General features: G+C 33.1%; 4 protein-coding genes across 8 annotated transcripts; 2 read left to right on the forward strand and 2 right to left on the reverse strand.

The window, feature by feature from the left end:
- Nucleotides 1-269: 269 nt before the first annotated feature.
- On the reverse strand, nt 270-4,208 carry LOC114403106 (mitochondrial import inner membrane translocase subunit TIM50-like). Its single transcript, XM_028365847.1, has 10 exons — nt 3,832-4,208; nt 3,580-3,668; nt 3,079-3,115; nt 2,368-2,429; nt 2,152-2,265; nt 1,744-1,848; nt 1,562-1,660; nt 1,110-1,269; nt 821-923; nt 270-701 (listed from the first exon to the last, which is right to left on the reverse strand). Exons 1-10 carry the CDS (start codon nt 4,025-4,027, stop codon nt 659-661), a joined length of 1,008 nt encoding a protein of 335 aa, XP_028221648.1. The 5' UTR covers nt 4,028-4,208; the 3' UTR covers nt 270-658.
- Nucleotides 4,209-5,481: 1,273 nt separating this feature from the next.
- On the forward strand, nt 5,482-6,584 carry LOC114403110 (WD repeat-containing protein 87-like). The gene has a single exon (XM_028365857.1). It carries the CDS (start codon nt 5,538-5,540, stop codon nt 6,309-6,311), a length of 774 nt encoding a protein of 257 aa, XP_028221658.1. The 5' UTR covers nt 5,482-5,537; the 3' UTR covers nt 6,312-6,584.
- A 5,471-nt stretch (nt 6,585-12,055) lies between these two features.
- LOC114403115 (meiotic recombination protein SPO11-1) lies at nt 12,056-16,169 on the reverse strand. 2 transcript variants are annotated; one of them, XM_028365880.1, is made up of 16 exons: nt 16,011-16,169; nt 15,834-15,915; nt 15,649-15,748; nt 15,506-15,579; nt 15,305-15,406; nt 14,635-14,708; nt 14,435-14,451; nt 13,885-13,954; nt 13,769-13,805; nt 13,589-13,636; nt 13,423-13,481; nt 13,319-13,350; nt 13,055-13,160; nt 12,797-12,917; nt 12,645-12,708; nt 12,056-12,556 (listed from the first exon to the last, which is right to left on the reverse strand). In XM_028365880.1, the coding sequence occupies exons 2-16, from the start codon at nt 15,904-15,906 to the stop codon at nt 12,430-12,432; spliced, it is 1,104 nt and encodes a 367-aa protein (XP_028221681.1). In that variant the 5' UTR covers nt 15,907-15,915; nt 16,011-16,169; the 3' UTR covers nt 12,056-12,429. The 2 variants fall into 2 exon arrangements, with proteins under 2 accessions (XP_028221681.1, XP_028221673.1); XM_028365872.1 differs by having other exon boundaries at nt 13,319-13,481.
- Nucleotides 16,170-17,402: 1,233 nt separating this feature from the next.
- LOC114403125 (two-pore potassium channel 1-like) lies at nt 17,403-20,499 on the forward strand. 4 transcript variants are annotated; one of them, XM_028365917.1, is made up of 3 exons: nt 17,554-17,875; nt 18,887-19,675; nt 19,922-20,061. In XM_028365917.1, exons 1-3 carry the CDS (start codon nt 17,728-17,730, stop codon nt 19,990-19,992), a joined length of 1,008 nt encoding a protein of 335 aa, XP_028221718.1. In that variant the 5' UTR covers nt 17,554-17,727; the 3' UTR covers nt 19,993-20,061. The 4 variants fall into 4 exon arrangements, with proteins under 4 accessions (XP_028221708.1, XP_028221718.1, XP_028221691.1 ...); XM_028365899.1 differs by having other exon boundaries at nt 17,560-17,875; nt 18,887-19,823; nt 19,922-20,499; XM_028365907.1 differs by lacking the exon at nt 17,554-17,875 and adding an exon at nt 17,403-17,538 and having other exon boundaries at nt 18,887-20,064.
- The last annotated feature ends 593 nt before the right edge of the window (nt 20,500-21,092 follow it).

Here is a 21,092-nt window from a genome sequence, read left to right on the forward strand (position 1 = left end):
TAATTGCTTCATTTCCATTCTACAAAAATAAAGGCTTCACAAAGTCAGATTTAACAGAGCTCATACATCTCATGCTCTTAGAGTTACGTTTTTCACTTATTTATTATGAATATGTGCTTTAATATGTTTTTGTTAGTTGCATATGCTATGCTGTTTTATTGATCAAGAACAATATATAATTTGATTCACGATTTAGAAAATGAGCCTTTCGATTCTTTATTTAAATCCCGATTCAACTACCATGGTCAGAACAGAAAGTTCCAACAAAATAAACAACAGAATCAAGTAAAATATTTTATTGTGTCAATTCAGTTTATGGTCAAATTCATCCATAACCACTTCTGCGCAGCGATGTACTCAAGGTTAAATCACCTTGCAAGAAACATCTAGCATTAAGAACTCCATCCCCGAAATTAATAAGTGCTTTCCAGCAACAGAATTACAATAGGCAAAAAAGAAAAAAATGTTTCAAGACATGAGTTGCAAGGTTTGCGTAAAACAAAATCTACATTTTCTCTATTTCATGTAATCACTTGTCAACTTGCAGTGACTTCAAAATCTTTGGTGAACTGATCGATCAACTTGTAATTAAACTGACAATCTCATTTTCTTGCCTCAACAAAGAACATTTCTTTTCAACTTGCAATGAAACTGAATCTCATTTCCAGAAGCGACCACGATTCTTTTGTTCTTGCATTCTCCTGCACCATTTGGAAACACCCAGAGTAAAAATGTTGGTTGAACACAACACAGGACAAATCATTAGTGTAACATCAACTATATACACAAAAGAAACCTTCAACACAGGATTAAATCATACCTTTGATGCTCTTTGGAACGCCTGATGAACTCACTTGGAATATCACATCCTTGGTAAGAGGCTAGCACTGGTCTTATATCAGGTGGACTACTACGGGCAACAACTGCAAATAGATAACAAAGGTAATGCAACTTTTACAAGCATAAAAAGACACCACAGTAACTTCAAACATGAATTCATTTATAAACACATCTTAAGGGAATGGACTTACACTCAAGGAGTGATGTGAAAATGAAAACAATAATTCAAACATGAACTCATTCTTCAATATATCTTAAGGAATGCTTACACTCAAGAAATGGTATAAAATCCAAAAGAGCTGTGTCATCTATATCTTGCTGCTGCCAAGCCTTAATAGGGAGACAGTTCTCAGGTTGTAGGCAACTTTCCAAAGCATGGCCACTTAAATAAAGAACTTTTCCTGGATTTCTGTTTAGTTTTGAGAGGTCCTGCCAAGCAAAGGATGAAAAAAAGGAAAGAACACTCATTATAAGAATATCCAGAGCACCACTAGTACACTATGCCTGTGATGTATCAAGTATCATAATAAAACTGTAGGTCATTTATTTTATATTCTTCAGGTGTAAGCAAGATTACTTTGTTATTATCTTATAGATATAAAAATAATATTTCCAAGTCACTTGTTCTTACTATTAGCCATGATTGGTTCTACTCCTTCCACAGGTATTTACGTGTATAATTAATTTTGAAAGAGAATAATGTAAGAACATAAGCACATACTCTGAAGTGTTTCCCATCCTGATACTTAGTAGCCGGCCTTGATAGCCTGTATCTAATGCAATGCTTAGTATCCAGCCTTTCTATAACAGGGTCTACAAACTGCACAAATCAACAAATGTAAGAATATATGAATACCTATACGAGCAAGTATCCATTCAGAATATAGAGAAGAATCAGATTACCATATTTTGTTCATCTGTGTAAACCACTATTTCATAGAACTGAGCTAAATGTTCCAAGAAGGCATCAACTCCAGGTCTTTTAAAAGTCTGCCAACCTGTATCTCGCTTTACATACCATAAAAGCAAAATTCAATATTGTAGCCATACCTCTATAATATGTAAGGACCTCCAGCGAGAAGCAAGGCAATAAGAGATCCAATGCATTTTTTATGTGACATAAAGTACATAAAGGGAAGTGGAATGTAAGCAACACACTGTTCACTGATGGTTGAAATTCAAGAGTCTCACTCCCTATTGAGTGGCTCCTACTACTGATTTAGTGCACCCCGCATGAATTTTCACCAATAATGAAGAGTTTATCATATTTTCTACCAACAAAAAAGGCTGAATTTGCAGTAGACGTCTTACCGTCCATATATAGTGAATCAATGTCTCATTGAGATCAAGAACAAGTGTAAACACATGTTGCTCCTGAGGAAGCAAATCAGGAAGGAGCTTGTCTGTGTATGGTTCAGTATAACTCTAAAAAGAATCAAAGGTACAGTATTAAAACAGTGGAAATATAATTTTTTTAAAATGAAAAAGTCAAAACCAAAATCAGCATACTAAAAAACAACCACGTACCTTAACTTGTTCTTCAATTACCCTTCTTGCATCCAAATAAAGCTCTACTGCTTTAGCAGGAACTGGGGTGTCACATGCAAAAGAATCAGCATGCTGTTAATAACAGAGGTCAAAGGCATACAAATATATAACTAATTGTGAGTTGAATACCCCAACCCCCCAAAAGTGCATACAATGTTAATTTGTCTGTGCACTGATCTTGCTCAACAATATAACAAGTTCTTGCCACTGCTCACTTGCCTTTTCTACCCCCTACCCTCCAAAGCTGGTGGCAAGAAACATGCTTACATCCCACATTCTCATCCATTTGCAAAAATTTTCTGCAGCAAAAATACAGGCATATAATGGCTATAATTGGGCAGACCATAGGTTTATCTGAAAATGTCCATCAATTTTATCATTTGTTGCACTTAATACTCATGTGAACAGTGTTGAGTGTTTTCTCCATGGGACCTTTACATACTACTTTCAGTTTAATAAAATTAAAAAGAAGTTCATGCTTATCCATAACAAGGAGCACTTCACAAAATTGCAAAACAAGAAATATAGAACCATCTTAATGATGAGCTTAAGTTTTCCCATTCATATAACAGCAACACTTCAGGGGAACAAAAGTTCACGAGAAGAAACAAGAGCACAATTTATTTATTTAAGGGAACAGAATAACAGTAACACAGGATAAGTGTACATAATAAAGCTCGGGGAACACACCTGTCATTGCAGTTGAGTATAGCAAACCTTGAAATTTCTGCACAAAATATGGACTAGAACATGTCACCTTACCATAAATTAAACTTTAGAAACTTATCATTATCATATCAAAACCAGGCCGAATCCAAAATTAAGTAACAGTAAGGTCCACTGAGGACATTTCCACGAAGCAAAATAATAGGATTTAATCCGATATCACTGAAGTGTTTTACGAAATCAATAATAAAAAAAAAAACTTCTTTTTTATATTTTGATGTAGAGCAACGAAACAGCCAGCTAAACAATACAAACAATGAAATGGAGCCAGAAGTAAATTTGTCGCACAAATGTAAACTTTAAAAATTCATAGCATGTCATATAACAAGAAACAACGTTCCAATGGCCAGCTCATCAATCCAATTCAGCCAATATGATTCTAACAATCCAGCCAATGAGATCAAAACACAGAATTAACAAAGAAGATTGAAAGCGAAGAAAGCCTAAGAAGTAGTCAATACTGACATCAAGAGCAGTGACTCCATCACCAGCAGTGTACTTGGCCGATTCACGGAGCGACCTCGTTTTCTGTTCTATTTCGTCCAAGCTGTAAGCTGCATATTTCATTCCAACAACAAAAAAAAGTCTTCAACTAACACCAATTCCAGATCAAAATGATTCGATAACAACCCCAACATATAAATTCCAGGTCACTTGATTTTATCGATCAACCCTAAATGGAAATGAATAATAAAATGGAAAGAAAGGAAAACGAACCGTAAGAGGCGTAACCGGCAAAGACAGTGCCTCCGGTGAGAGCGCCGACGAGGGCGTATTTGAGGAAGCTCCAGCGGCTGGGAGAGGCGGCGGAAGGAGGAGGGGGAAGAGGAGGGGAAGCGGAAGCGGCATTGGTGCAGAGGAATCGCTTCGATGCCAATGAAATCGCTCGGGATCGAAGAATTCCCAAGGACATAGTTGTGATGTTTGTGAGCAGTGACCTGAGAGAGAGAAAGGGTTCAAGTAGGGTTTTGCTCTTGTGCTTTGCAGAAACAAGTAGAACCACCCATCAACTTCGGCTATGACCTGTTTGGCTACCGGTTATTCCATTATTTCTTATTTCCTAAGCTAAGTCGTGCTTTGGACTTTGGATCTTTTTTTGTTCTCTCTCTTTGTTGTGCTTAGCCCTTAGGGTGTTGTTTCTTGTTTTTGGGCATTGCTACGTGTAGTAAAATTGCTGCTACATCCGGCAATTGTAAGATTTTTCCATTTTATCCTTTCTTATGGGACTTATAGATTAACCCATTCTTAAATTTTGAGTCGAATTCATAATTTTCACGTTATTAACATAGTATTATAATCGATTGAACTAATAGATTAATTATATTATAAAATAAATAATGTTATTATATATAATACTAAAATTTTTAATATATATTTAATGTGCATGTAAATTTAAAATAAATTTTATGATAATTAATTGTGATATAACTCATACAGATTAGGTAATTCGTATATTTTTTTATAAATAAAAAACATTTATTATTAAAAAAACATACAAATTAACTAATTGTATCAATTATATCAAAATTAATTGTAACAAAATTTATTATTTAAATTTATATGTACATTAAATATACATTAAAAATTTAAGTGTTATATATAATAATATTATTTATTTTAACACTTAAGAGTATTTTTGGAATTTTATTTTAATATTGGGTGCACAAGCAATATGCCTGATGCACTTAGCAGCACCCCTTGTTTTTGTATGAACGAATCAACTGATAAAAAGGCCAGCCCAATAAGAATAAAAAACAAGTGCAGGCCTACAAACAAAACAGCCCTTCCACTGTACACGAGAAAATCTAAATAAATGCAGTTGTGTTGTGTTATTTTTCAGTTAAAAATTTCACAAAAGTGCATATAATTGGGTTATATTTTTGCAATAATTCATCAAGATAATGCATTAAAACATAAAAATGATTGTATTAACTAATATATGTTGTAAATTGTAATCAAGTTATAAAAGAGAAACTTCTCTCCGAATCATTTGAGAATTAAAATTAAAATAACCTCAAATCAGTTAATAATTTGGTTTAAGTTTTGACATTTGTGATTCACGTTTAACTTGAAACATCTATTTAAACTTTTGATGCGGAAATGAGGAGAAACAGGTATGGAGCATTGAGCTGTTAATTTTGAAGGAGGATCTAGATATGAATTGTCTTCCTAAGTTTCCTTCTCTCTCTATCTGGCCCCTACTTTGAAGTCAATTTCACTTGACTTGTAATACTAAACCTCAAACAGGTGAGCCTATCACAATAATTTTCCATCTAAGGGCATTTTTGGAAACCCAAAAAAATAATAGAATCACTCACCCCACCATTCTATATAAGGAGGCCTCCTCATACACCACACACCACACCATCTCATAAAAACCTGTCTCCAACCCTCATTTCATTTCCTTTCCTTTCTTCAGCACTATGGATTATCAGTTTAAAAACCAAAATATAGCAACCAATATGACTCACAACCTAAAAGCTCATTACTATCTTGTTAAGCTTACTCAATTACTCGTTTCAGTGTCCGTGTGTTCCTTCATCTTCTCTCCTTCTTCCTTGCTTGTTTTCCTACATTACTTCAAATTCTATTTCTCTACATTCCCTTTCCAACTCTATACACACAACATAGACAAGAACTCCATGTTTCTACTTTGCAATGGTATCCTTGTTTTTGTTGGTATAACTAAATCTCTCTCCGGCTCTAGTTGTTGTGATGATAATAAGCCTTCTACGTATGTTAAAGATGATGGTTCACAATCTCGGTTTTCGGTTATTGAAGCCAACGAGCTAATGTTGGAGATAGTAGAAACTGAAGAACAAACTAGTGATCCTGATGAACAGAACACTGTAGTTGAGCAAGTAATAGAAATAGAAAATTGTGCTGAAGAAGAAGTACAAGAAAACATTGAAAAGATCATTTTGGTAGATGAAGGAGAAGAAAAAGGAAGTAGCTTGGTTTTGAAGGAAGAGAAGAAGGAGGAGCTAGATGAAGAAACTGAGCTATTGGATGTAGGTGATGAAGAGGAAGATAAAGGGTCAGAAACTGATTACATTCTGATTGAAGAAAGAATAGAAGAGGAAGAAGAAAGCTGTATGTTGAGCACAGAGGAGTTGAACAAAAAGTTTGAAGATTTCATTAGAAAGATGAAGGAAGATCTAAGAATTGAAGCTCAAAGGCAATTAGTCATGGTTTGATTTAGTAACAATCATGGTCTTCTTTTTTTCTTTCTTAGGGAGGCCTAGTTATTTGTTAGGTCTTTCTCTTTTTCTTTTCTCCTGCTCCACTTTTCTTGTACTTTAGTTGTATGAAATTTTGCAAAACTATTTCTCTGCTTTTCTTCTATGGTTGATAGCAACAAAGAGCAGGTTCTAGATATGAATTTTTTTGTTTAAATTGAAGCCATAAACCAAGCACATGATCACAACCTTAATGAAATAAAATCGCATATATGACACAGTTTGAGGATATAATCAAAACTGTCCCCTTCCACTATACTCATTTAATCTATGCGATACACTGTTAGGATTTAATATCATGATGTCATGGATTGAAATAGAAATAAATTTGGATACTGTTATTCTTAAATTATAAGAATACAATATGATCTTAATAGGGTGAAAAGGAAACAATTTTTATTATGTAAAAACTCACATGAATTTTTTTATCCGTACAGGAGAATTTATAATAACTAACCTACTTTACTCAATCAGCTAAACTCCCTCAAAACTCACTTAATTGATGATAGGGTCAATTATTTTTGTATTTTTTAAAAAAGTAATTATATCATTTCAGCCGAAATTTTATCTCTGGCAACAGTATTTTGCCGTAGTTTGACATGCAAGAGAGAAATTAATATTAAGAGTAGATGTGATAGTTCCTATTGTCATATTAAAGAAAAATTAGTAATCTGAATGCAAACAAACAAGAGACTTAAGAACAGAGATTGATATTTAAGAAGAATGTCAGTACTATGTTTATAGCAACATGTTCAATAAGTTGTTGACAGCAGATGAGACCACAAATACAAACCACCTGTCTGGTTATTAGAATTTATATTATTGTCTGGCCAACAAGTGGTATCTAAAAAAAAAACCTGTTCAACTGTGGTTGAATTTTAAACAGTTTTTTCTGTATGATTCAACACTATTACGAATAATAGAAAAGGATTTGCGATTTTATTAGCCAGAGCAAATGGTACACGATCACAAATCTGATTCATACAGGTCAGCCAATCAGTTAGTTACTCGCTTATAGCTAAGAAAGATAATGAATATATTTTCCTATTCCTATCAACTTGCAAAGTACAAAATAGTAAGATTTTATTATTTTTATTTACCTATTTGTTATTAGAGGCCTTTTTTTCATAAAATTTAGTTATTTTCTTGGTAATTTAATTTAAATTCATTCTTTTGTGAGAGCTACTATATGTCTATATATAATTTCAGTTAGTGATAAGTGGTATATATGAAGGTGTATTCATGAAAACTACAATTTACTATCGTTGTTAATGTCTGTCAAAAACCCACCTTTTACACCCTCCAATAATATTAAACCATTATCATATCTGTATCAATTTCGTAAGAACCTTTTAATACCACATAGTAGCTATGGGAAAAAAATATATATTATAGGGTATGATACCTGCATACTATGCAAAAAACCAGGTCTTTCGTAAATACTTGCATCTCTAACGAATGGTTATTTATCTATAACGAATGTTACTGTCTCAACAAACTGTCCTTTTGTTATTATTCTTTTTACTTCCATCAAACTCGGAAAATTCACATTTTATGCTTTAGAAAAATTGAAGTACGTACGGATAAGTCTCACAAAGTGGCTAGGAGCAAATGCGAAGTCAATGATTGCATGCACCCAACATAAGATGACCTTGTGAAAGTGAAGTTTCACAAATATCAAATCGGAAGATGGCCCAGGAATATATCAATAATTGACGCAAAGATGACAGTTCTTTCAGGTTCAAAGAATTGATACAGAAATTTTTAACGGCCGAAAAATTAGGACTTTCCTTATGTGGGAAATCTTTCTTTATTTAATAAACAAAAAACTTCCCACAAATCTTAATTTTTTTTTAATCCAAGATATTCAATTCTCTACTCTTGAAAGTCATAAACTAATTCTTCAAGGTAAGAAAGGTTTGTTTTAAAAGCTAATATATGTTCTTTCATACATTTTAGATTGAATGTACCATCATATATAATTATCTTTTTTGGACACCCAACTTTTCCAAACATCTCATTAACGCTCACCATTTCTGTTTATCTTTCTTATTATCACATATCACTTATTAGCATATTCTATTTTTCTCTCTTTTATCTCTCTTAATTATTAGGCGTTAAATAGGCTTTTTGTCTCCAAAAATTAATTTTGTAAACAATTATAGCCTCTAACAGACACTGTTGTGAAATTTCTGAGTGGTAATTATACCTAGTAAGTGATATTAATGCCTATATTTTCACATGCATCCGCAGGGAACAGAATCGATCAATCAAACTTAGCACGCAGTAACTTTTTCCTTTGCAGCCACTTTAAACAAAAATGAAACTAGATATATAAACCGCATGATTTATATATAGTTTCACTTTTGCATGACACTTTAAACAAAAATGAAACTTGATGTGACATCTTCATTCCCACACATAAAATGTAACTTCACCCGAAAGTACTTAACTCAGCACTACCATTTTGGGGGATATTCCTTGTTGTCCATCCCATATTGATATTTGTGCCAGGACCAGGAGAAATATGGTCCTAGACGGCCTGAAACCTAAGAGTTTACTCTTTCCTGAATCAAGTTTCTGATATATATTCATATGTATAAAGAACAAGGACATCGCATGATATATGGGAATAGTACAACTTAGAGGCTTGAAACAACTACACTAAGTTAGTATAACAACATAAGAATAGAGAGTTTTGTTTTTATTTCTGAAAGAAACACAAGGGTTTGTCAATTATTACATGGTAAGGTACATATGGCCAAGAATTCATAAATGCCATTACACTGATAAGGCAGAAAACTATGGGCCTTTCATTTTCACTGTCTTAAATGGATTTTGATGATCAAATGAAGCTAGGTCCCAATTGGATCCTCCCTACCAAAGTGAAGTCAGTCTCGAAAGTGAAAGGTTTTTGTTTGATATTTCTCTTCTGTAGAGCGGATATCAAAGGTGGGTGAGGTCTGGAAAGTGGAAAGACGCTGCCAAACTTGGTGGGACTAACTCTCACGAGACAAAAACTACATAATAGTAGTAAAGTCTAACTAAAGATATCTTCTTTCTAGATAAAAACTACTATCATTGTGTCCTACAAAAGTACCGATTCATGCATGCATGCATAAATAAGGCAATAATTAATACAATACAAACAAAGCAAATTCATGATGAAGAATAAGGAAAAGTGTATATATATTGTTACATAAAAAAAATAAAAGGGAAGATGAGCGTACACGTGAGCGCTAATATATCATGTGGCAAGGGTGCTTCTCACAGATAAAATTATTGGTTTAGTTGGCTTAGAAGAAGTCGCTTTTGATGTGTAAAACTAAGCCGATTTACATGTTGTATGCATAAATCACATTGATGATGACAGTCGATACGATTGTCCCTTAAATACCAATTAATAATGCATTTTCTATATTCAAAATAATGAAGTGGGGTCTTTTAACTCGGTGGCTTAGCCTCTTGAAAATAGAGTTAGTTTCATGTAGAGAATGAGAAATGGGAGGTGCATGTATGCTTGCAATTGATTTACATCACAGATTTTATGTCAATAATGCGCTTGAAAGCTATGAATAGAAATCTAAGTGGAGTGCACGCATGGTGTACACGACATCTTTTGGGGGACTCTTGACTCTTGAGTCTTGACAGTAACTATAAGTGTTCTCTGAGATTTTCTAAATACGCATCCGTATGTAGACTCTGCATATGTGATTTTTTTTTTTTTTTTGAGTGATGCATGTGTGTTAAGTCTTACAAATTAAGCATGTTAAAAGGCCAATATAATATTATTATTATCATCTAGAAAACTGATTAGGATTTTTTTTTTCTAACTTGTGCTGCACACTTACGTGCATCCACAACTTTTGTATTTTAATAAGAGTGATATTATTTGTATAGCATTTTTTGTACGCTTTTTTTTCTCCCTCTATTTCTATTATATTAATTATCTTATTCCACACTTCTCTTTATATTTTTCTCTTTGTTATACACAAAATTGTATAAATTTATTATATAAAAAATGAAAGAAAGTTATTAATAAGTTTATAGATAATATTATGAGCAACCCGTAAGAAAAAGATAAGATTATGAGTGAATATTTTTTTTTTCTAAAAAATACGCCACTTATCTTATTACGATTCCTATTTTTTAATGCATTGCCATTCCTAATTAATAACCACTTTATTTATCTTTTTCAATAACTTCTGGTCTCGTATTAATCTAATTTAAAATGCATATACTTCATATTTTTTAATATTGTAAGCGTTCAATTAAAATAAACTTACCAAAGTGTTGATCATAAAAAATAATTATTTAGAAGGCTCAAGTGGAGTTTGGAGGAGATGCTAGCTCGTGTTCACAAGATGGAACAAGTCTGGACCTGAGCTGAGAACGTTGATGATAGAATTAGCAAGAAGGGAGCGTGTGTTGGTCCCTCCCACTCTTTCATTTGGTGTCCGCCTTTAGGGAAGACGGTGGCCTTAAGACAGATAATGAAGGGGAATTCCGGAGTGGTTTCTCTTGTAACTCGGGGATTGTTCAGTTTTACAAGCTGAGTTATGGGGCATTTTTCATTGAGTCCAAACTGACTCTAGAGATGTAATGGAGTTAGTGAAAGATGGATGTGATGATATGAATGAGTGTCTTCCTATTGTGCACGCGATCAGCGAAGCTATTGGTCAACCATTGCAAGTGACGCTTAACGGTTTAAGCATGTTCTAAGGGAAAGTAATTCTGCAGCTGATGCTTGAGCTAAGTTTGGTCTATCCTTGGGTCAAGGGCTGATGTTTTTTTGTTGATCCTTCTAGTTTTGTTATTCCTATACTGTTTGCTGATAAGTCAAGCGTAGGAGTTATTGTGCAGTTTTGTTTTGTTGCTTTGGGCGTTAGCCCCTTTATATCAGCAAAAAAATTATTTACCTTTCAAAAAAATTATTTACTACACTCTCAAAGGTTACAATTTTATTTTATTTTTATCTCTAACAGGACTCCATTATCTTTAATATTAAAAAGTTTTAAATATAATATACACCAATTAATTAAATAAGAAAACATGTTTTCTTACCTATATTGTTTATAAAATAATATTAATCATTTTAAAAATTTTTACACTTTAATCAAATTTAACTTAAGATTAACAATGTCTCATTAAAGATTAAACAAATTGATCTTGTTATTAATAAAAGAGTAAATTGTACTCACCTGTGTTTTATTTTTTAATTACACTGGATACTCCTCTTTTTTTGCATCCTATAAAAACTCATTAATTGTTTAACTTATTTTAAACTCTGGATCCTCTCTCTTGCATAATGTCTAATAATTTAATATAAAATAGACACATATTGATCGCATGACTTTTATTGAAAATTTATGTCTAATAATGTCTACTAATTAAAATATTTATTTTTGAAATATTTACATTTATGTTTTTAACTCCTTTATTTGAAATATTTATTTTTTATGTCTATGTGTTTGATATAGTGTCTCAATCAAAAACTACATCTTCTTAAAGTGTTAGCAATAATGAAACAAAAATCAAATATTAAAGGAAAAACTATTATTACCTTAAGAAATGTCCTTTCCCAGGATCAATCATTAATTTATTGTTGAGTATTTAACAAAAATAGTAAGACAATTTCATTTGATAAGATATTTCAATTAACATTAGTTAACCACATTAATACAAAGAGAATATCATATGTAAATAAAAAAACACATGGAGTGCAAATTTAACAAAATGTGAGAATAATTTCATCTGCTCACATGTTTCACTTGATAGAGAATGCAGGCAGCAACTGAAAAAATGCAGGCAGCAGTAGCCCTAAACTAAACACCCATTTCGACCCCGCCATGCCAATAGAGCCCATTCCCCCACTGACTAGTAATTTACCATTTGCAAAACGAGCGGAATTTCGAAAATACAAATCAAAGACACGAGTAATAACTTTGTGTGGGACGTGAGTCAGCAGGAAATCGTTTAAATGTTTAATCTTCCAGAAAGCGTAACAAATGGCATGTTCTGATTATGCCCTAGTCCAGTTGCTTGTATAGAGCTTGACACATAAATGTCCAGCATGCTACATTATCAATTTACCTTCAATTTTAGATGGTATGTAAGACTCTGACAAGAATGAAAGTGCGTGCACAGATAAGGCTTCAATCTCAAACTTTACTCCTCTTTGCAGAATCAACTGTAGCTCCAACCTTCATAACAAACAATAAGATACACAGCATACAATTCCAATCCAGTTGAACAAAAAGAAAAATGTTTTGGAATGTATATGAACAATACCTCCATTGTGGTACCTCCCTTTCAAGGTAGCATCTAAGTAGCATGGCTTCAACTTTTCTTTTGTCTAGAAGGAATATTGAGAGCACGGTATTTATTAGATCAGATATGTAACTAGGTCAATCTGACGCATTACAAGTAATATCCTTATTTACCTTCAGCAGTCAATGGAAGGAGACACTGATTCGGAACAAAATATCTCTCAGAATCAGAAGGAAAAGCTCCAAGCCATTGTATCTCTGGGACACGAAGATGTTTCGTGTCATAGGCCATTTGCTAACATAATCGTGAACAATAGATTAGTCAGGCAGGATATGAAACTTTAACTCAGCCATTACAGAGATTCAAGCGACTCAATGATCCTGCACATTTTATATTCAGATCTCTATAATGATAAACTTATAAATACCAACCATTGAACCAAATCTGTAAGTGGTTAAGATGTCAAAGCCATAGGGATCACAATCTACCAAGCAATAAGCAGGTAGGCACAAATTCTCAACCAGAAGACGCAAAAACCTGCTAGGATACAAAATGCATAAATCAAAGAAAGGCCAAGCATGTACGTTCCTAATTGTGCACACAAACAGACACATTCGCAATGCAAAATGAAAATGCAAGCTGACTTATGGCTTCATAGCATAACAACTTAAGTATATGAAAACAAAAGTACACACCTTCTTGTAGGAATATCCGGGTAACCTCTTCCCTGAATAAAGATAGAATTCAAACAAAGAAATATTGTTGCAAAAGAAACTAATGTCTTCAGAAGATTGCTTACAGTGATGACAATACAGTGATTTGCATTGCAGAATTGGTCGTTTGCTAGCCTTTGGAAAACTGATAATGAAGTTCAACATGGACGGTCTTTTCAATAGAAAGTACGTTGGGGAAGAATCTTATACTTTTTTTCTCTTATTTTCTCCAAAACAAAAGCATTTGCTTACCTGATTCTTTCTCCACAACTAATATGTATTGAGCAAGACTAATGATATCTATGCACAAGGTTAAGCAACGTTTCTCCCCATTTCTAATCACTTTGCATTTTAAGTTAAAATGAAGTACCAAATAAAATTATAAGAAGGAAACTAAACAGTTGCAGTATTTTCACCCAGAAATTAGGATACCTTGAACTTCTTCAACATGAACAGGAACAGGGTGGGCCTGCAGAAAAGGCAAATGCCTGAATGTAGTTTAAATGGTAAAGTTATTTACTACATTAAGATCAATTCTTAGTTCTTACAGTGTTGGGAGAACTTATGCAATCAAATATCCTTTCTCCTTCAGAAAATCTTATCCAGCCCATAATTAACCTACAGCAGAAACATAAGTCTTACCAAAAGTCTTACCACTTGCCAGTTAAACACATTTGCACACATCATTATAATATGAAAAACTCAATAAAAGGAAAAAATTACCAGCTTTGAGAAAATTAATAATTACTACTGCAGTAGTAAAGGAGAATTCTGATGACAGAATTCAACATATGCTAGCCTTATTAATATACGTTTGATGGAATCATATTTTCTCACTATCATCAATTACAATTATGATGTCAATAAAAACAGGGGATCTCATAACTCTAAAAAAGTAGTAGATTAAAAATACGTGTCCTTTGAACTTCATAACAATTTTTAGGCACGCCAGTGGCGAGATTTTATTTTATACAAAAATGTACACACATTCATGAAATAGTATTATATGTAAAAATAAAACTACTGCTACTATTATTATTAAGAAAATTCTGACAAAAAAGTGAATTTTCCAAGATTGACTGTGATCTCATTTTGTACCCGTTCCCTGCAGAAACCTACAAAAAATGAAAATAAACGAAGTATAAGCATCCCAAACATTAAACACGGATAACTTTCTATTTCAAACAAATAAATAGCTAAACAAGCATATCAGAAACTCAGAGAAGTTTTATCCACCAAAATTCACCAAGAGCCAAACCAAAAAAAAATTGGCAAAAAACGATAGTGCAAAAAACTACCACATTAAGGTTATGGCGACTGCATTGCATAAGAATACATATATCATTAATTGCTTGGTCAACCACCGACTGATCTGCATTGTGAAAAAAAAAAAAAATCACAGTGTCATGGGCAAGTTGAACACTTGAACCTTTACGATAAACTTTTAACAGGTCATGGCACTGACTTTTAAATAACATAATGTCCAAGATCGTGACAATTTAAACCTGAGTATAACAAAGAATTATGGTACATTTGTGCAAACTTTTGTCACAAGAAAACATTTGAGCTTTTTTATACGTGTGGACAATTGTATAAGTAGAAATGAAACCAAGTAAAACCAATGAGTTGATTTCAATCATGCAGCTGTAGAGTCGTAGAGAAACAACCTTGTAGAACCTAGGCTAGAACTCATACAACACAAAGTTATAGTAACAACCAATCCACAAAACACTAAGAAGAGAAAGACAGTTGAAGCCATAAACTACTGAGTCCTGAATCACAATTGCCAAACGCAATTCCATCTTTCAATATGGGATACTACATTGCATTGCACAATTTGTGGCAATCTTTCACCTAAATGTTAATTCGAGTCGACTTCTACTTCCAACCAAAGGATCTCGTTCATCATCAAATTAAGTTACAGTGAAGAATATATAATTTCATGCTGCTGCAAATTGAAAGACTCACCCAAAAATACAGAAGGATAGGTGTAATAAATGTCTCTCTTGGAACTATGCTTGTTCTCTTGCAAAAGTTTCTGAACTATCAGCATCACTCTCAACATGACAGCTGAAAGCATGAGAGTATCGTAATCGTATCTACAATTTCACCTCTCGTAAATAATTAAAAGAATAACCAAAACATTGTGAAAAACAAAAGAAATCTGACCTAGTCTGTGGGCGTGGGATTTCCTGCGAAGCGTGAGAAGTTCCTTTCCGCACGGCAAATCGGAGGCACAAAAGCTGCATTGCGAAACATTTGTGTTAGAAACGAAGAGGTGAAACGGTGATTGGTTGGGATTAGAATCGAACCAGTTGGAGTTGGGAAGGGTGCAGTAGCTTCTGAAGCGATCGATGAGAATGAGCGGTGAACGTCCGTTGGTGAGGGCTGCGAGCAAAGCTCGAGTGAATTCTGAAAATGCAGAGAAAACGATTCTTCGATCGAGATTGGAGGGGAACGCGAAGAATGATTTGTTTAATTTGAATGATTTCGTAACCTTTGATTTTCGTGAGTAGAATTACGCTCTGTGGCTGTGACTCCGACTGGAACCTCGTCCTCTTTCCCTCCATTTTTGGCCTCTTCGAATGTTAATTTTAATATATGAATGAATGAATATTTGATTCTTTTGGATGAAGGTTTTAATTTTGCATAAAAAAAAAATGCTCAACTTTACCTCCAAGTTCTTCCCCTTACGAAGTTACCACCACTATATTGTTCAATAACCAATACAATACTTTGGCAAGCACACGTAAGAATGTAAATGCCCAAGCTCCAAGGATACTTTAAAAATTACTCATATTCACACTTGGTAATCTTGCCTATTTTCTCATAATTTTGTATGCATAGCTTTTATTTTGCTTTGTATGAAACAACATCTCTATTTAAGCAACTGGTTTGGGTTATTAGTTATTGTATCTAATAGTATTTTGTAACTTACTACTCTTCAATTATAGAAGAGATTGGATAGAGTTGGGGCTTGATATCATCCATTATCCCGAAAATATCTTACTCTTCTATATTTTTCTATCTCTAATGATTCAAAATAAAAATTTTGGGCCTCACTTTTTTATAGAGAACAGTTGCTGTCCAAAGGACCAAAGCAACTCAAACATTTTCTCTCTCATCCTATGGTTGTTCTCTAGTGGTCAAATATACTAAAATGGGTTGTTGTCTGAGTTATTTCTATTTAACACTTTGTGTTAGAGGTGCTCTATAAGTGCATATATTTGTATCGATTAGCTGTTTTTTATTTGATTATAAAAAATAATGAATATAAAAATATTGATTAAAAATACAATTACAATTCATTTAACAAACTATTCAACAATATTTTAATCATAATTAATTAATTATCATTCAAAAAATGAGTCCTAAAACTTATTAGTCCTAAGTTGGTATTCTTCAAAATATGTTAAAATATACATTACGCTGATTAGTTGTAAACCCACCAATTTTTTATATATGTCCTATTTCATTTACCATTACTATGTTTTTTATATCTAGTATCAATACAATTTATTATAAAAAAAAATATAAAAAATCATGGTTGGGGAGGTTATAATAGCAAGAGCCATTGTAAAATCTAAAATAGTAACATGATTATCATCAAAATTTTGAAAAGAATATAAATATATATCTTTCAAATGTAAATACTACTTTGAAAAGACTATTATTTTTAACTTTTTATTATTATTATGTTATTAGTATAAAGTATCAAATGTTGTTGACTTTTTAACTTATTTTAATAAATCTTTTAGTATGTATTATCTTAATAAGTTCCTTTGTCTCATTTTAATAAATTTTATTATTAAATTTTTAAAATAAATTATCATTTAATAATATCATATTAAATAAACATTTAAGTCGTCAGTCATCCATGAATAAATGGGAAACCATGTCCTTTTTCTTTCCTGACAACAAGCCTTAAAAAATAGTCAAAATATGGTTGAAACTTGAAAGAACTGGAACAACTGCCAAGTGGGCCGCATATATGGGAACTTTTTTTTTTGTCTTTTTAAAATTATTTATTTATTTTTATAACACTTAACAAACAAATTCTCTTTAACGCGGAATTGATTCATGATTAATTATGGAGAAACTAGATCATATGGGATCCACTTGCACTGAATCACATTCTTTCACAAGCCTTTGACATATTCATATCTCATCTCCTTCAGCAACCACAACAAACCACTTCAAAGGTCAGAACTTTCCTCGCAATTACGAATTACATTTGTTGTTATTGTGATGGGTTTGTTTTCCTTTTGGCTTCTTAGTTCCACACATGTCTTTCTTTTACAAGCTCGATTCCTACTTGATCGGAATTACCACTGCATATTGTTTCGTTTGAATTCTCTTTTGCCTGTTAACTTGTTGTTGATTAGTCATCCATGACCTTTAAGTTTTGCAGATTTATTCTCTGTAAAAAGTGTGTTAGTGTTAGATTGAACTTGTGTTGCACTGTTGCTATTTCTGGAAATCTAATGCTCCTTGACAAGAACTGCAGTTGGATAAGTCCTCCACACGATCAACCTTTAAGTATTAACTGTTGTCCTTCCCTCTGATCCACTATGTTAATTTAGTTTCTCCAAAATTTAATGCATCAATGTTGTCTTAAGTCTTTGTCAAGGAGTATTTCTTTTCAACTTTTAGATTGTGATCTTGAACCATATTTCATTTCCTTCGGGATGGCTCTTGCAAGTTGTTATTTTGAAGGCATACCCCCCTGACTTGTTTGTGTAATTTTGGGTCACTGTTGTTGCGAACTTTTTTGTCTTGGAGGATTGCCCATGACTAGTGGAAAATACTTGTGAGGGTGAAATTCTGTGAGATGACTAATGGACTGAGCAAAGAAATTGGAATTTACTTCAAAGCTCCGTTGTTTTTCCAAAACAAAAATTATTTGACCTCATGTTTCTTACTTTTTCAGTTCCCTTTTATTCTATTTTTTTTGTAATGAGAACTAAACTGGGAATGTTCAATATGATGAGGCTGATGTAACTTTCATTAGAATTTGAAGTGATTTGACTGAGGTTAGGAAATAGAGAGGTAAATAGGAAGTCCTAGTTCACTAGTTGCGTTGCTCTATGATTTTTTTTTTTAATTTTGGCATCAAGAATATTATGGGCAAAGTCATTGTATTTCAATGCTATTATGCTACTTTTATGGCCTATTAGTTATTTTGCTTACAAAGTCACTAGCTCAGAAGAATTGGATGCATTTTCTTCCTTTTCTTTAAATGAAGGTACGCCATTCAGGAGATCCATATGGCTTGTATCAGTTGTATGTGATGATCCAAACGAGCTCATTTTGCATTTGTGTTAGTAAGCTGAAGTAGAACTTTTATTGATCTCTGGCACCTATTGTAGTATGTATTTGAGCATACTAGTTTATTTTTCTTGTGAAAGCTCTTTGAATGAATTTAAGTTTTATGCTTCATCTTTTTAATACTTACAGTTACAAGTCTAATAATGACTTATGGATGTTCATTTACATTCCTTCCTTATTTGACTGATGTTGCTAGTTTGAACTGTTTTGCAACTGAATCAGGTCCTATATTGCTGATCCTTGTTTCTAAATTCCTCTGCATGGCCAACAATGGTGCAAAGGATCCCTTGCTGTCAGGATCACTTGATGCGACTCAAAAGACTAAACAGCAGTTATTAAACAAGAGAAGGCTCCTCCGTTCTAGAAGTGCTCCTCACGCAGAGCTTGTTCCTACAGAGACAAATTGCAATGAATCAATTCCTCGTACTGCATCCATATTTCAGAATTTGCATCCAAGTTTTAAAAGAATGGCTATCTACCTTGCAGTCTATTTAGGTGTAGGTGCTTTAATCTTCTACCTTGTCAGAAACCAGATTAAGGGGCAGAAAACAGATGGAATTCTTGATGCTTTATACTTCACAATTGTGACAATGACCACTGTTGGATATGGAGACCTTGTGCCAAATAGCCACCTTGCAAAACTACTTGCATGTGCTTTTGTTTTCTCTGGGATGGCATTGATTGGACTAATTGTAAGCAAAGCAGCAGACTACTTAGTTGAGAAACAAGAACTTTTGCTAGTTAAAGCCATGCGCATGCACCAAAAAATTGGTTCAACTGAAATTTTAAGGGAGGTTGAGACCAATAAAACAAGATACAAATTATTTCTAGTCTTTTCCCTTCTTTTGATTCTCATCATCGTGGGGACAATTTTTTTGGTCACAGTTGAGAAATTGGATGTTATAGATGCATTCTACTGTGTTTGTTCTACAATTACAACACTGGGTTATGGGGATCAAAGTTTCTCAACTCAAGCAGGAAGAATATTTGCTGTGTTTTGGATATTGACAGGTACTATTACTTTAGCTCAGCTTTTCGTCTACATTGCTGAACTAAACACTGAAATCAGACAAAAGGAACTTGTCAAGTGGGTACTTACAAGGAAAGTGACCAATTTAGATTTGGAGGCTGCAGATCTTGATGAGGATGGGACTGTTGGGTTTGTTGAGCATTCTTTCAAAGTCATATATATTGTTATACTACCAATGATAAACATGGCTTTATTCATTTTTATCTCTTTTCTTTTGTTTCTCATAGGGCTGCGGAATTCGTTATTTATAAGCTCAAAGAGATGGGGAAGATTAGTCAAGAAGATATATCACTTGTGATGCAGGAGTTTGAACAGCTTGATGTTGATGATTCTGGCACACTATCAACTTCGGATATAACACTTGCTCAGTCATCTTAGACCAACACATTAACATTGCACCAAGTTGGTACCGAGTGTTCCTATTTTTCACTTTGATCACGTAATGCACACCATAGCAGAACTTTGATGAGCATGGAAAGTCTGAAATTTCTTGAAGGGATTGGCGTTTATTGGTCAGTCTCATACTATCGATTTGTTGACTACTTGATCAAGGAGCTTCTTATGCATATCATGTAAGTATATAAGCTTAAAAGTTTAAGCTTCAGAGTCTTTTGTATTTAACTGCTTAAAATACATAGATGAAATCGGAACATTCAGTTCAAAGCACATTACTTGAGTTTAGGATGAGTCACACATGGTTTCTGCATTGACCAAGATGCTTGGAATCCTTGGATGTGTGTTGGAAACATGATTCTAAATTGTGGACTCAAGTCTCATTGAAGCATTTGGAAGTAGTTTTTCATCACGTTTGACTTGAGTCATAATTTTTTTTTAAATACCCCTGTTTAATGTTGATATTGTGGATGAATCGCAAAACAAAATACATTTTGACAATTATACACCTATAATTACTACTACCACCACCAACGTCATCACCATTGGTTATCATCACCAACACCACTCCCAATGACACCTCCATCACCACTATTATTGTTATGGTCATTATCATCATGATCATTACTGGTATTTTTATCGTTATCGTTGTTGCTGATCTTATAGTCACATAAAAATACTTTTAAACTAATTTTAATATGATATAACACTTTTAAAATGAGTTCCTTTGAAACTAATGATATTTTAGAAAATGGTTTAAAAAAATTTTAAAATTAAAATTAAAAATCGATTGTTATTTTTAAAAATTTCTACTCAAACCTAAAATTTTAGCTTTAAACTGTGTTTTTTTTTTCTACAAAAGTTTTTAAAAGTTAGAATTTACTCGAGTACAACAGATGGAAAGTAAATGTGTGCGATTATTCATGATTGAGCAACTACTAATAGTGCACAGAAGATTTAGTGAAGTTTGAATAAACTTTACTCCCAAATTTTTTTTAAAGAATT

Source organism: Glycine soja, chromosome 2 (assembly GCF_004193775.1).
Source record: "Glycine soja cultivar W05 chromosome 2, ASM419377v2, whole genome shotgun sequence".
Lineage (NCBI taxonomy): Eukaryota > Viridiplantae > Streptophyta > Magnoliopsida > Fabales > Fabaceae > Glycine > Glycine soja.

Excerpts from the sequence above, each read along its gene's own strand:
- LOC114403106 (XM_028365847.1), bottom strand. The coding sequence starts at position 4,027 with ATGTCCTTGGGAATTCTTCGATCCCGAGCGATTTCATTGGCATCGAAG. Across the intron at positions 3,669-3,831 it reads TGCCGGTTACGCCTCTTACG|CTTACAGCTTGGACGAAATA; the intron begins GTTCGTTTTCCT and ends TGAAATATGCAG. Across the intron at positions 1,849-2,151 it reads TGATTCACTATATATGGACG|CGAGATACAGGTTGGCAGAC; the intron begins GTAAGACGTCTA and ends TGGTATGTAAAG.
- LOC114403110 (XM_028365857.1), top strand. The coding sequence starts at position 5,538 with ATGGATTATCAGTTTAAAAACCAAAATATAGCAACCAATATGACTCAC.
- LOC114403115 (XM_028365872.1), bottom strand. The coding sequence starts at position 15,906 with ATGGAGGGAAAGAGGACGAGGTTCCAGTCGGAGTCACAGCCACAGAGC. Across the intron at positions 15,407-15,505 it reads ATCCCACGCCCACAGACTAG|CTGTCATGTTGAGAGTGATG; the intron begins GTCAGATTTCTT and ends TCATGCTTTCAG. Across the intron at positions 13,806-13,884 it reads GCATAAGTTCTCCCAACACT|GCCCACCCTGTTCCTGTTCA; the intron begins GTAAGAACTAAG and ends CCTTTTCTGCAG.
- LOC114403125 (XM_028365890.1), top strand. The coding sequence starts at position 17,728 with ATGACCTTTAAGTTTTGCAGATTTATTCTCTGTAAAAAGTGTGTTAGT. Across the intron at positions 17,876-18,886 it reads TCCACACGATCAACCTTTAA|GTCCTATATTGCTGATCCTT; the intron begins GTATTAACTGTT and ends CAACTGAATCAG.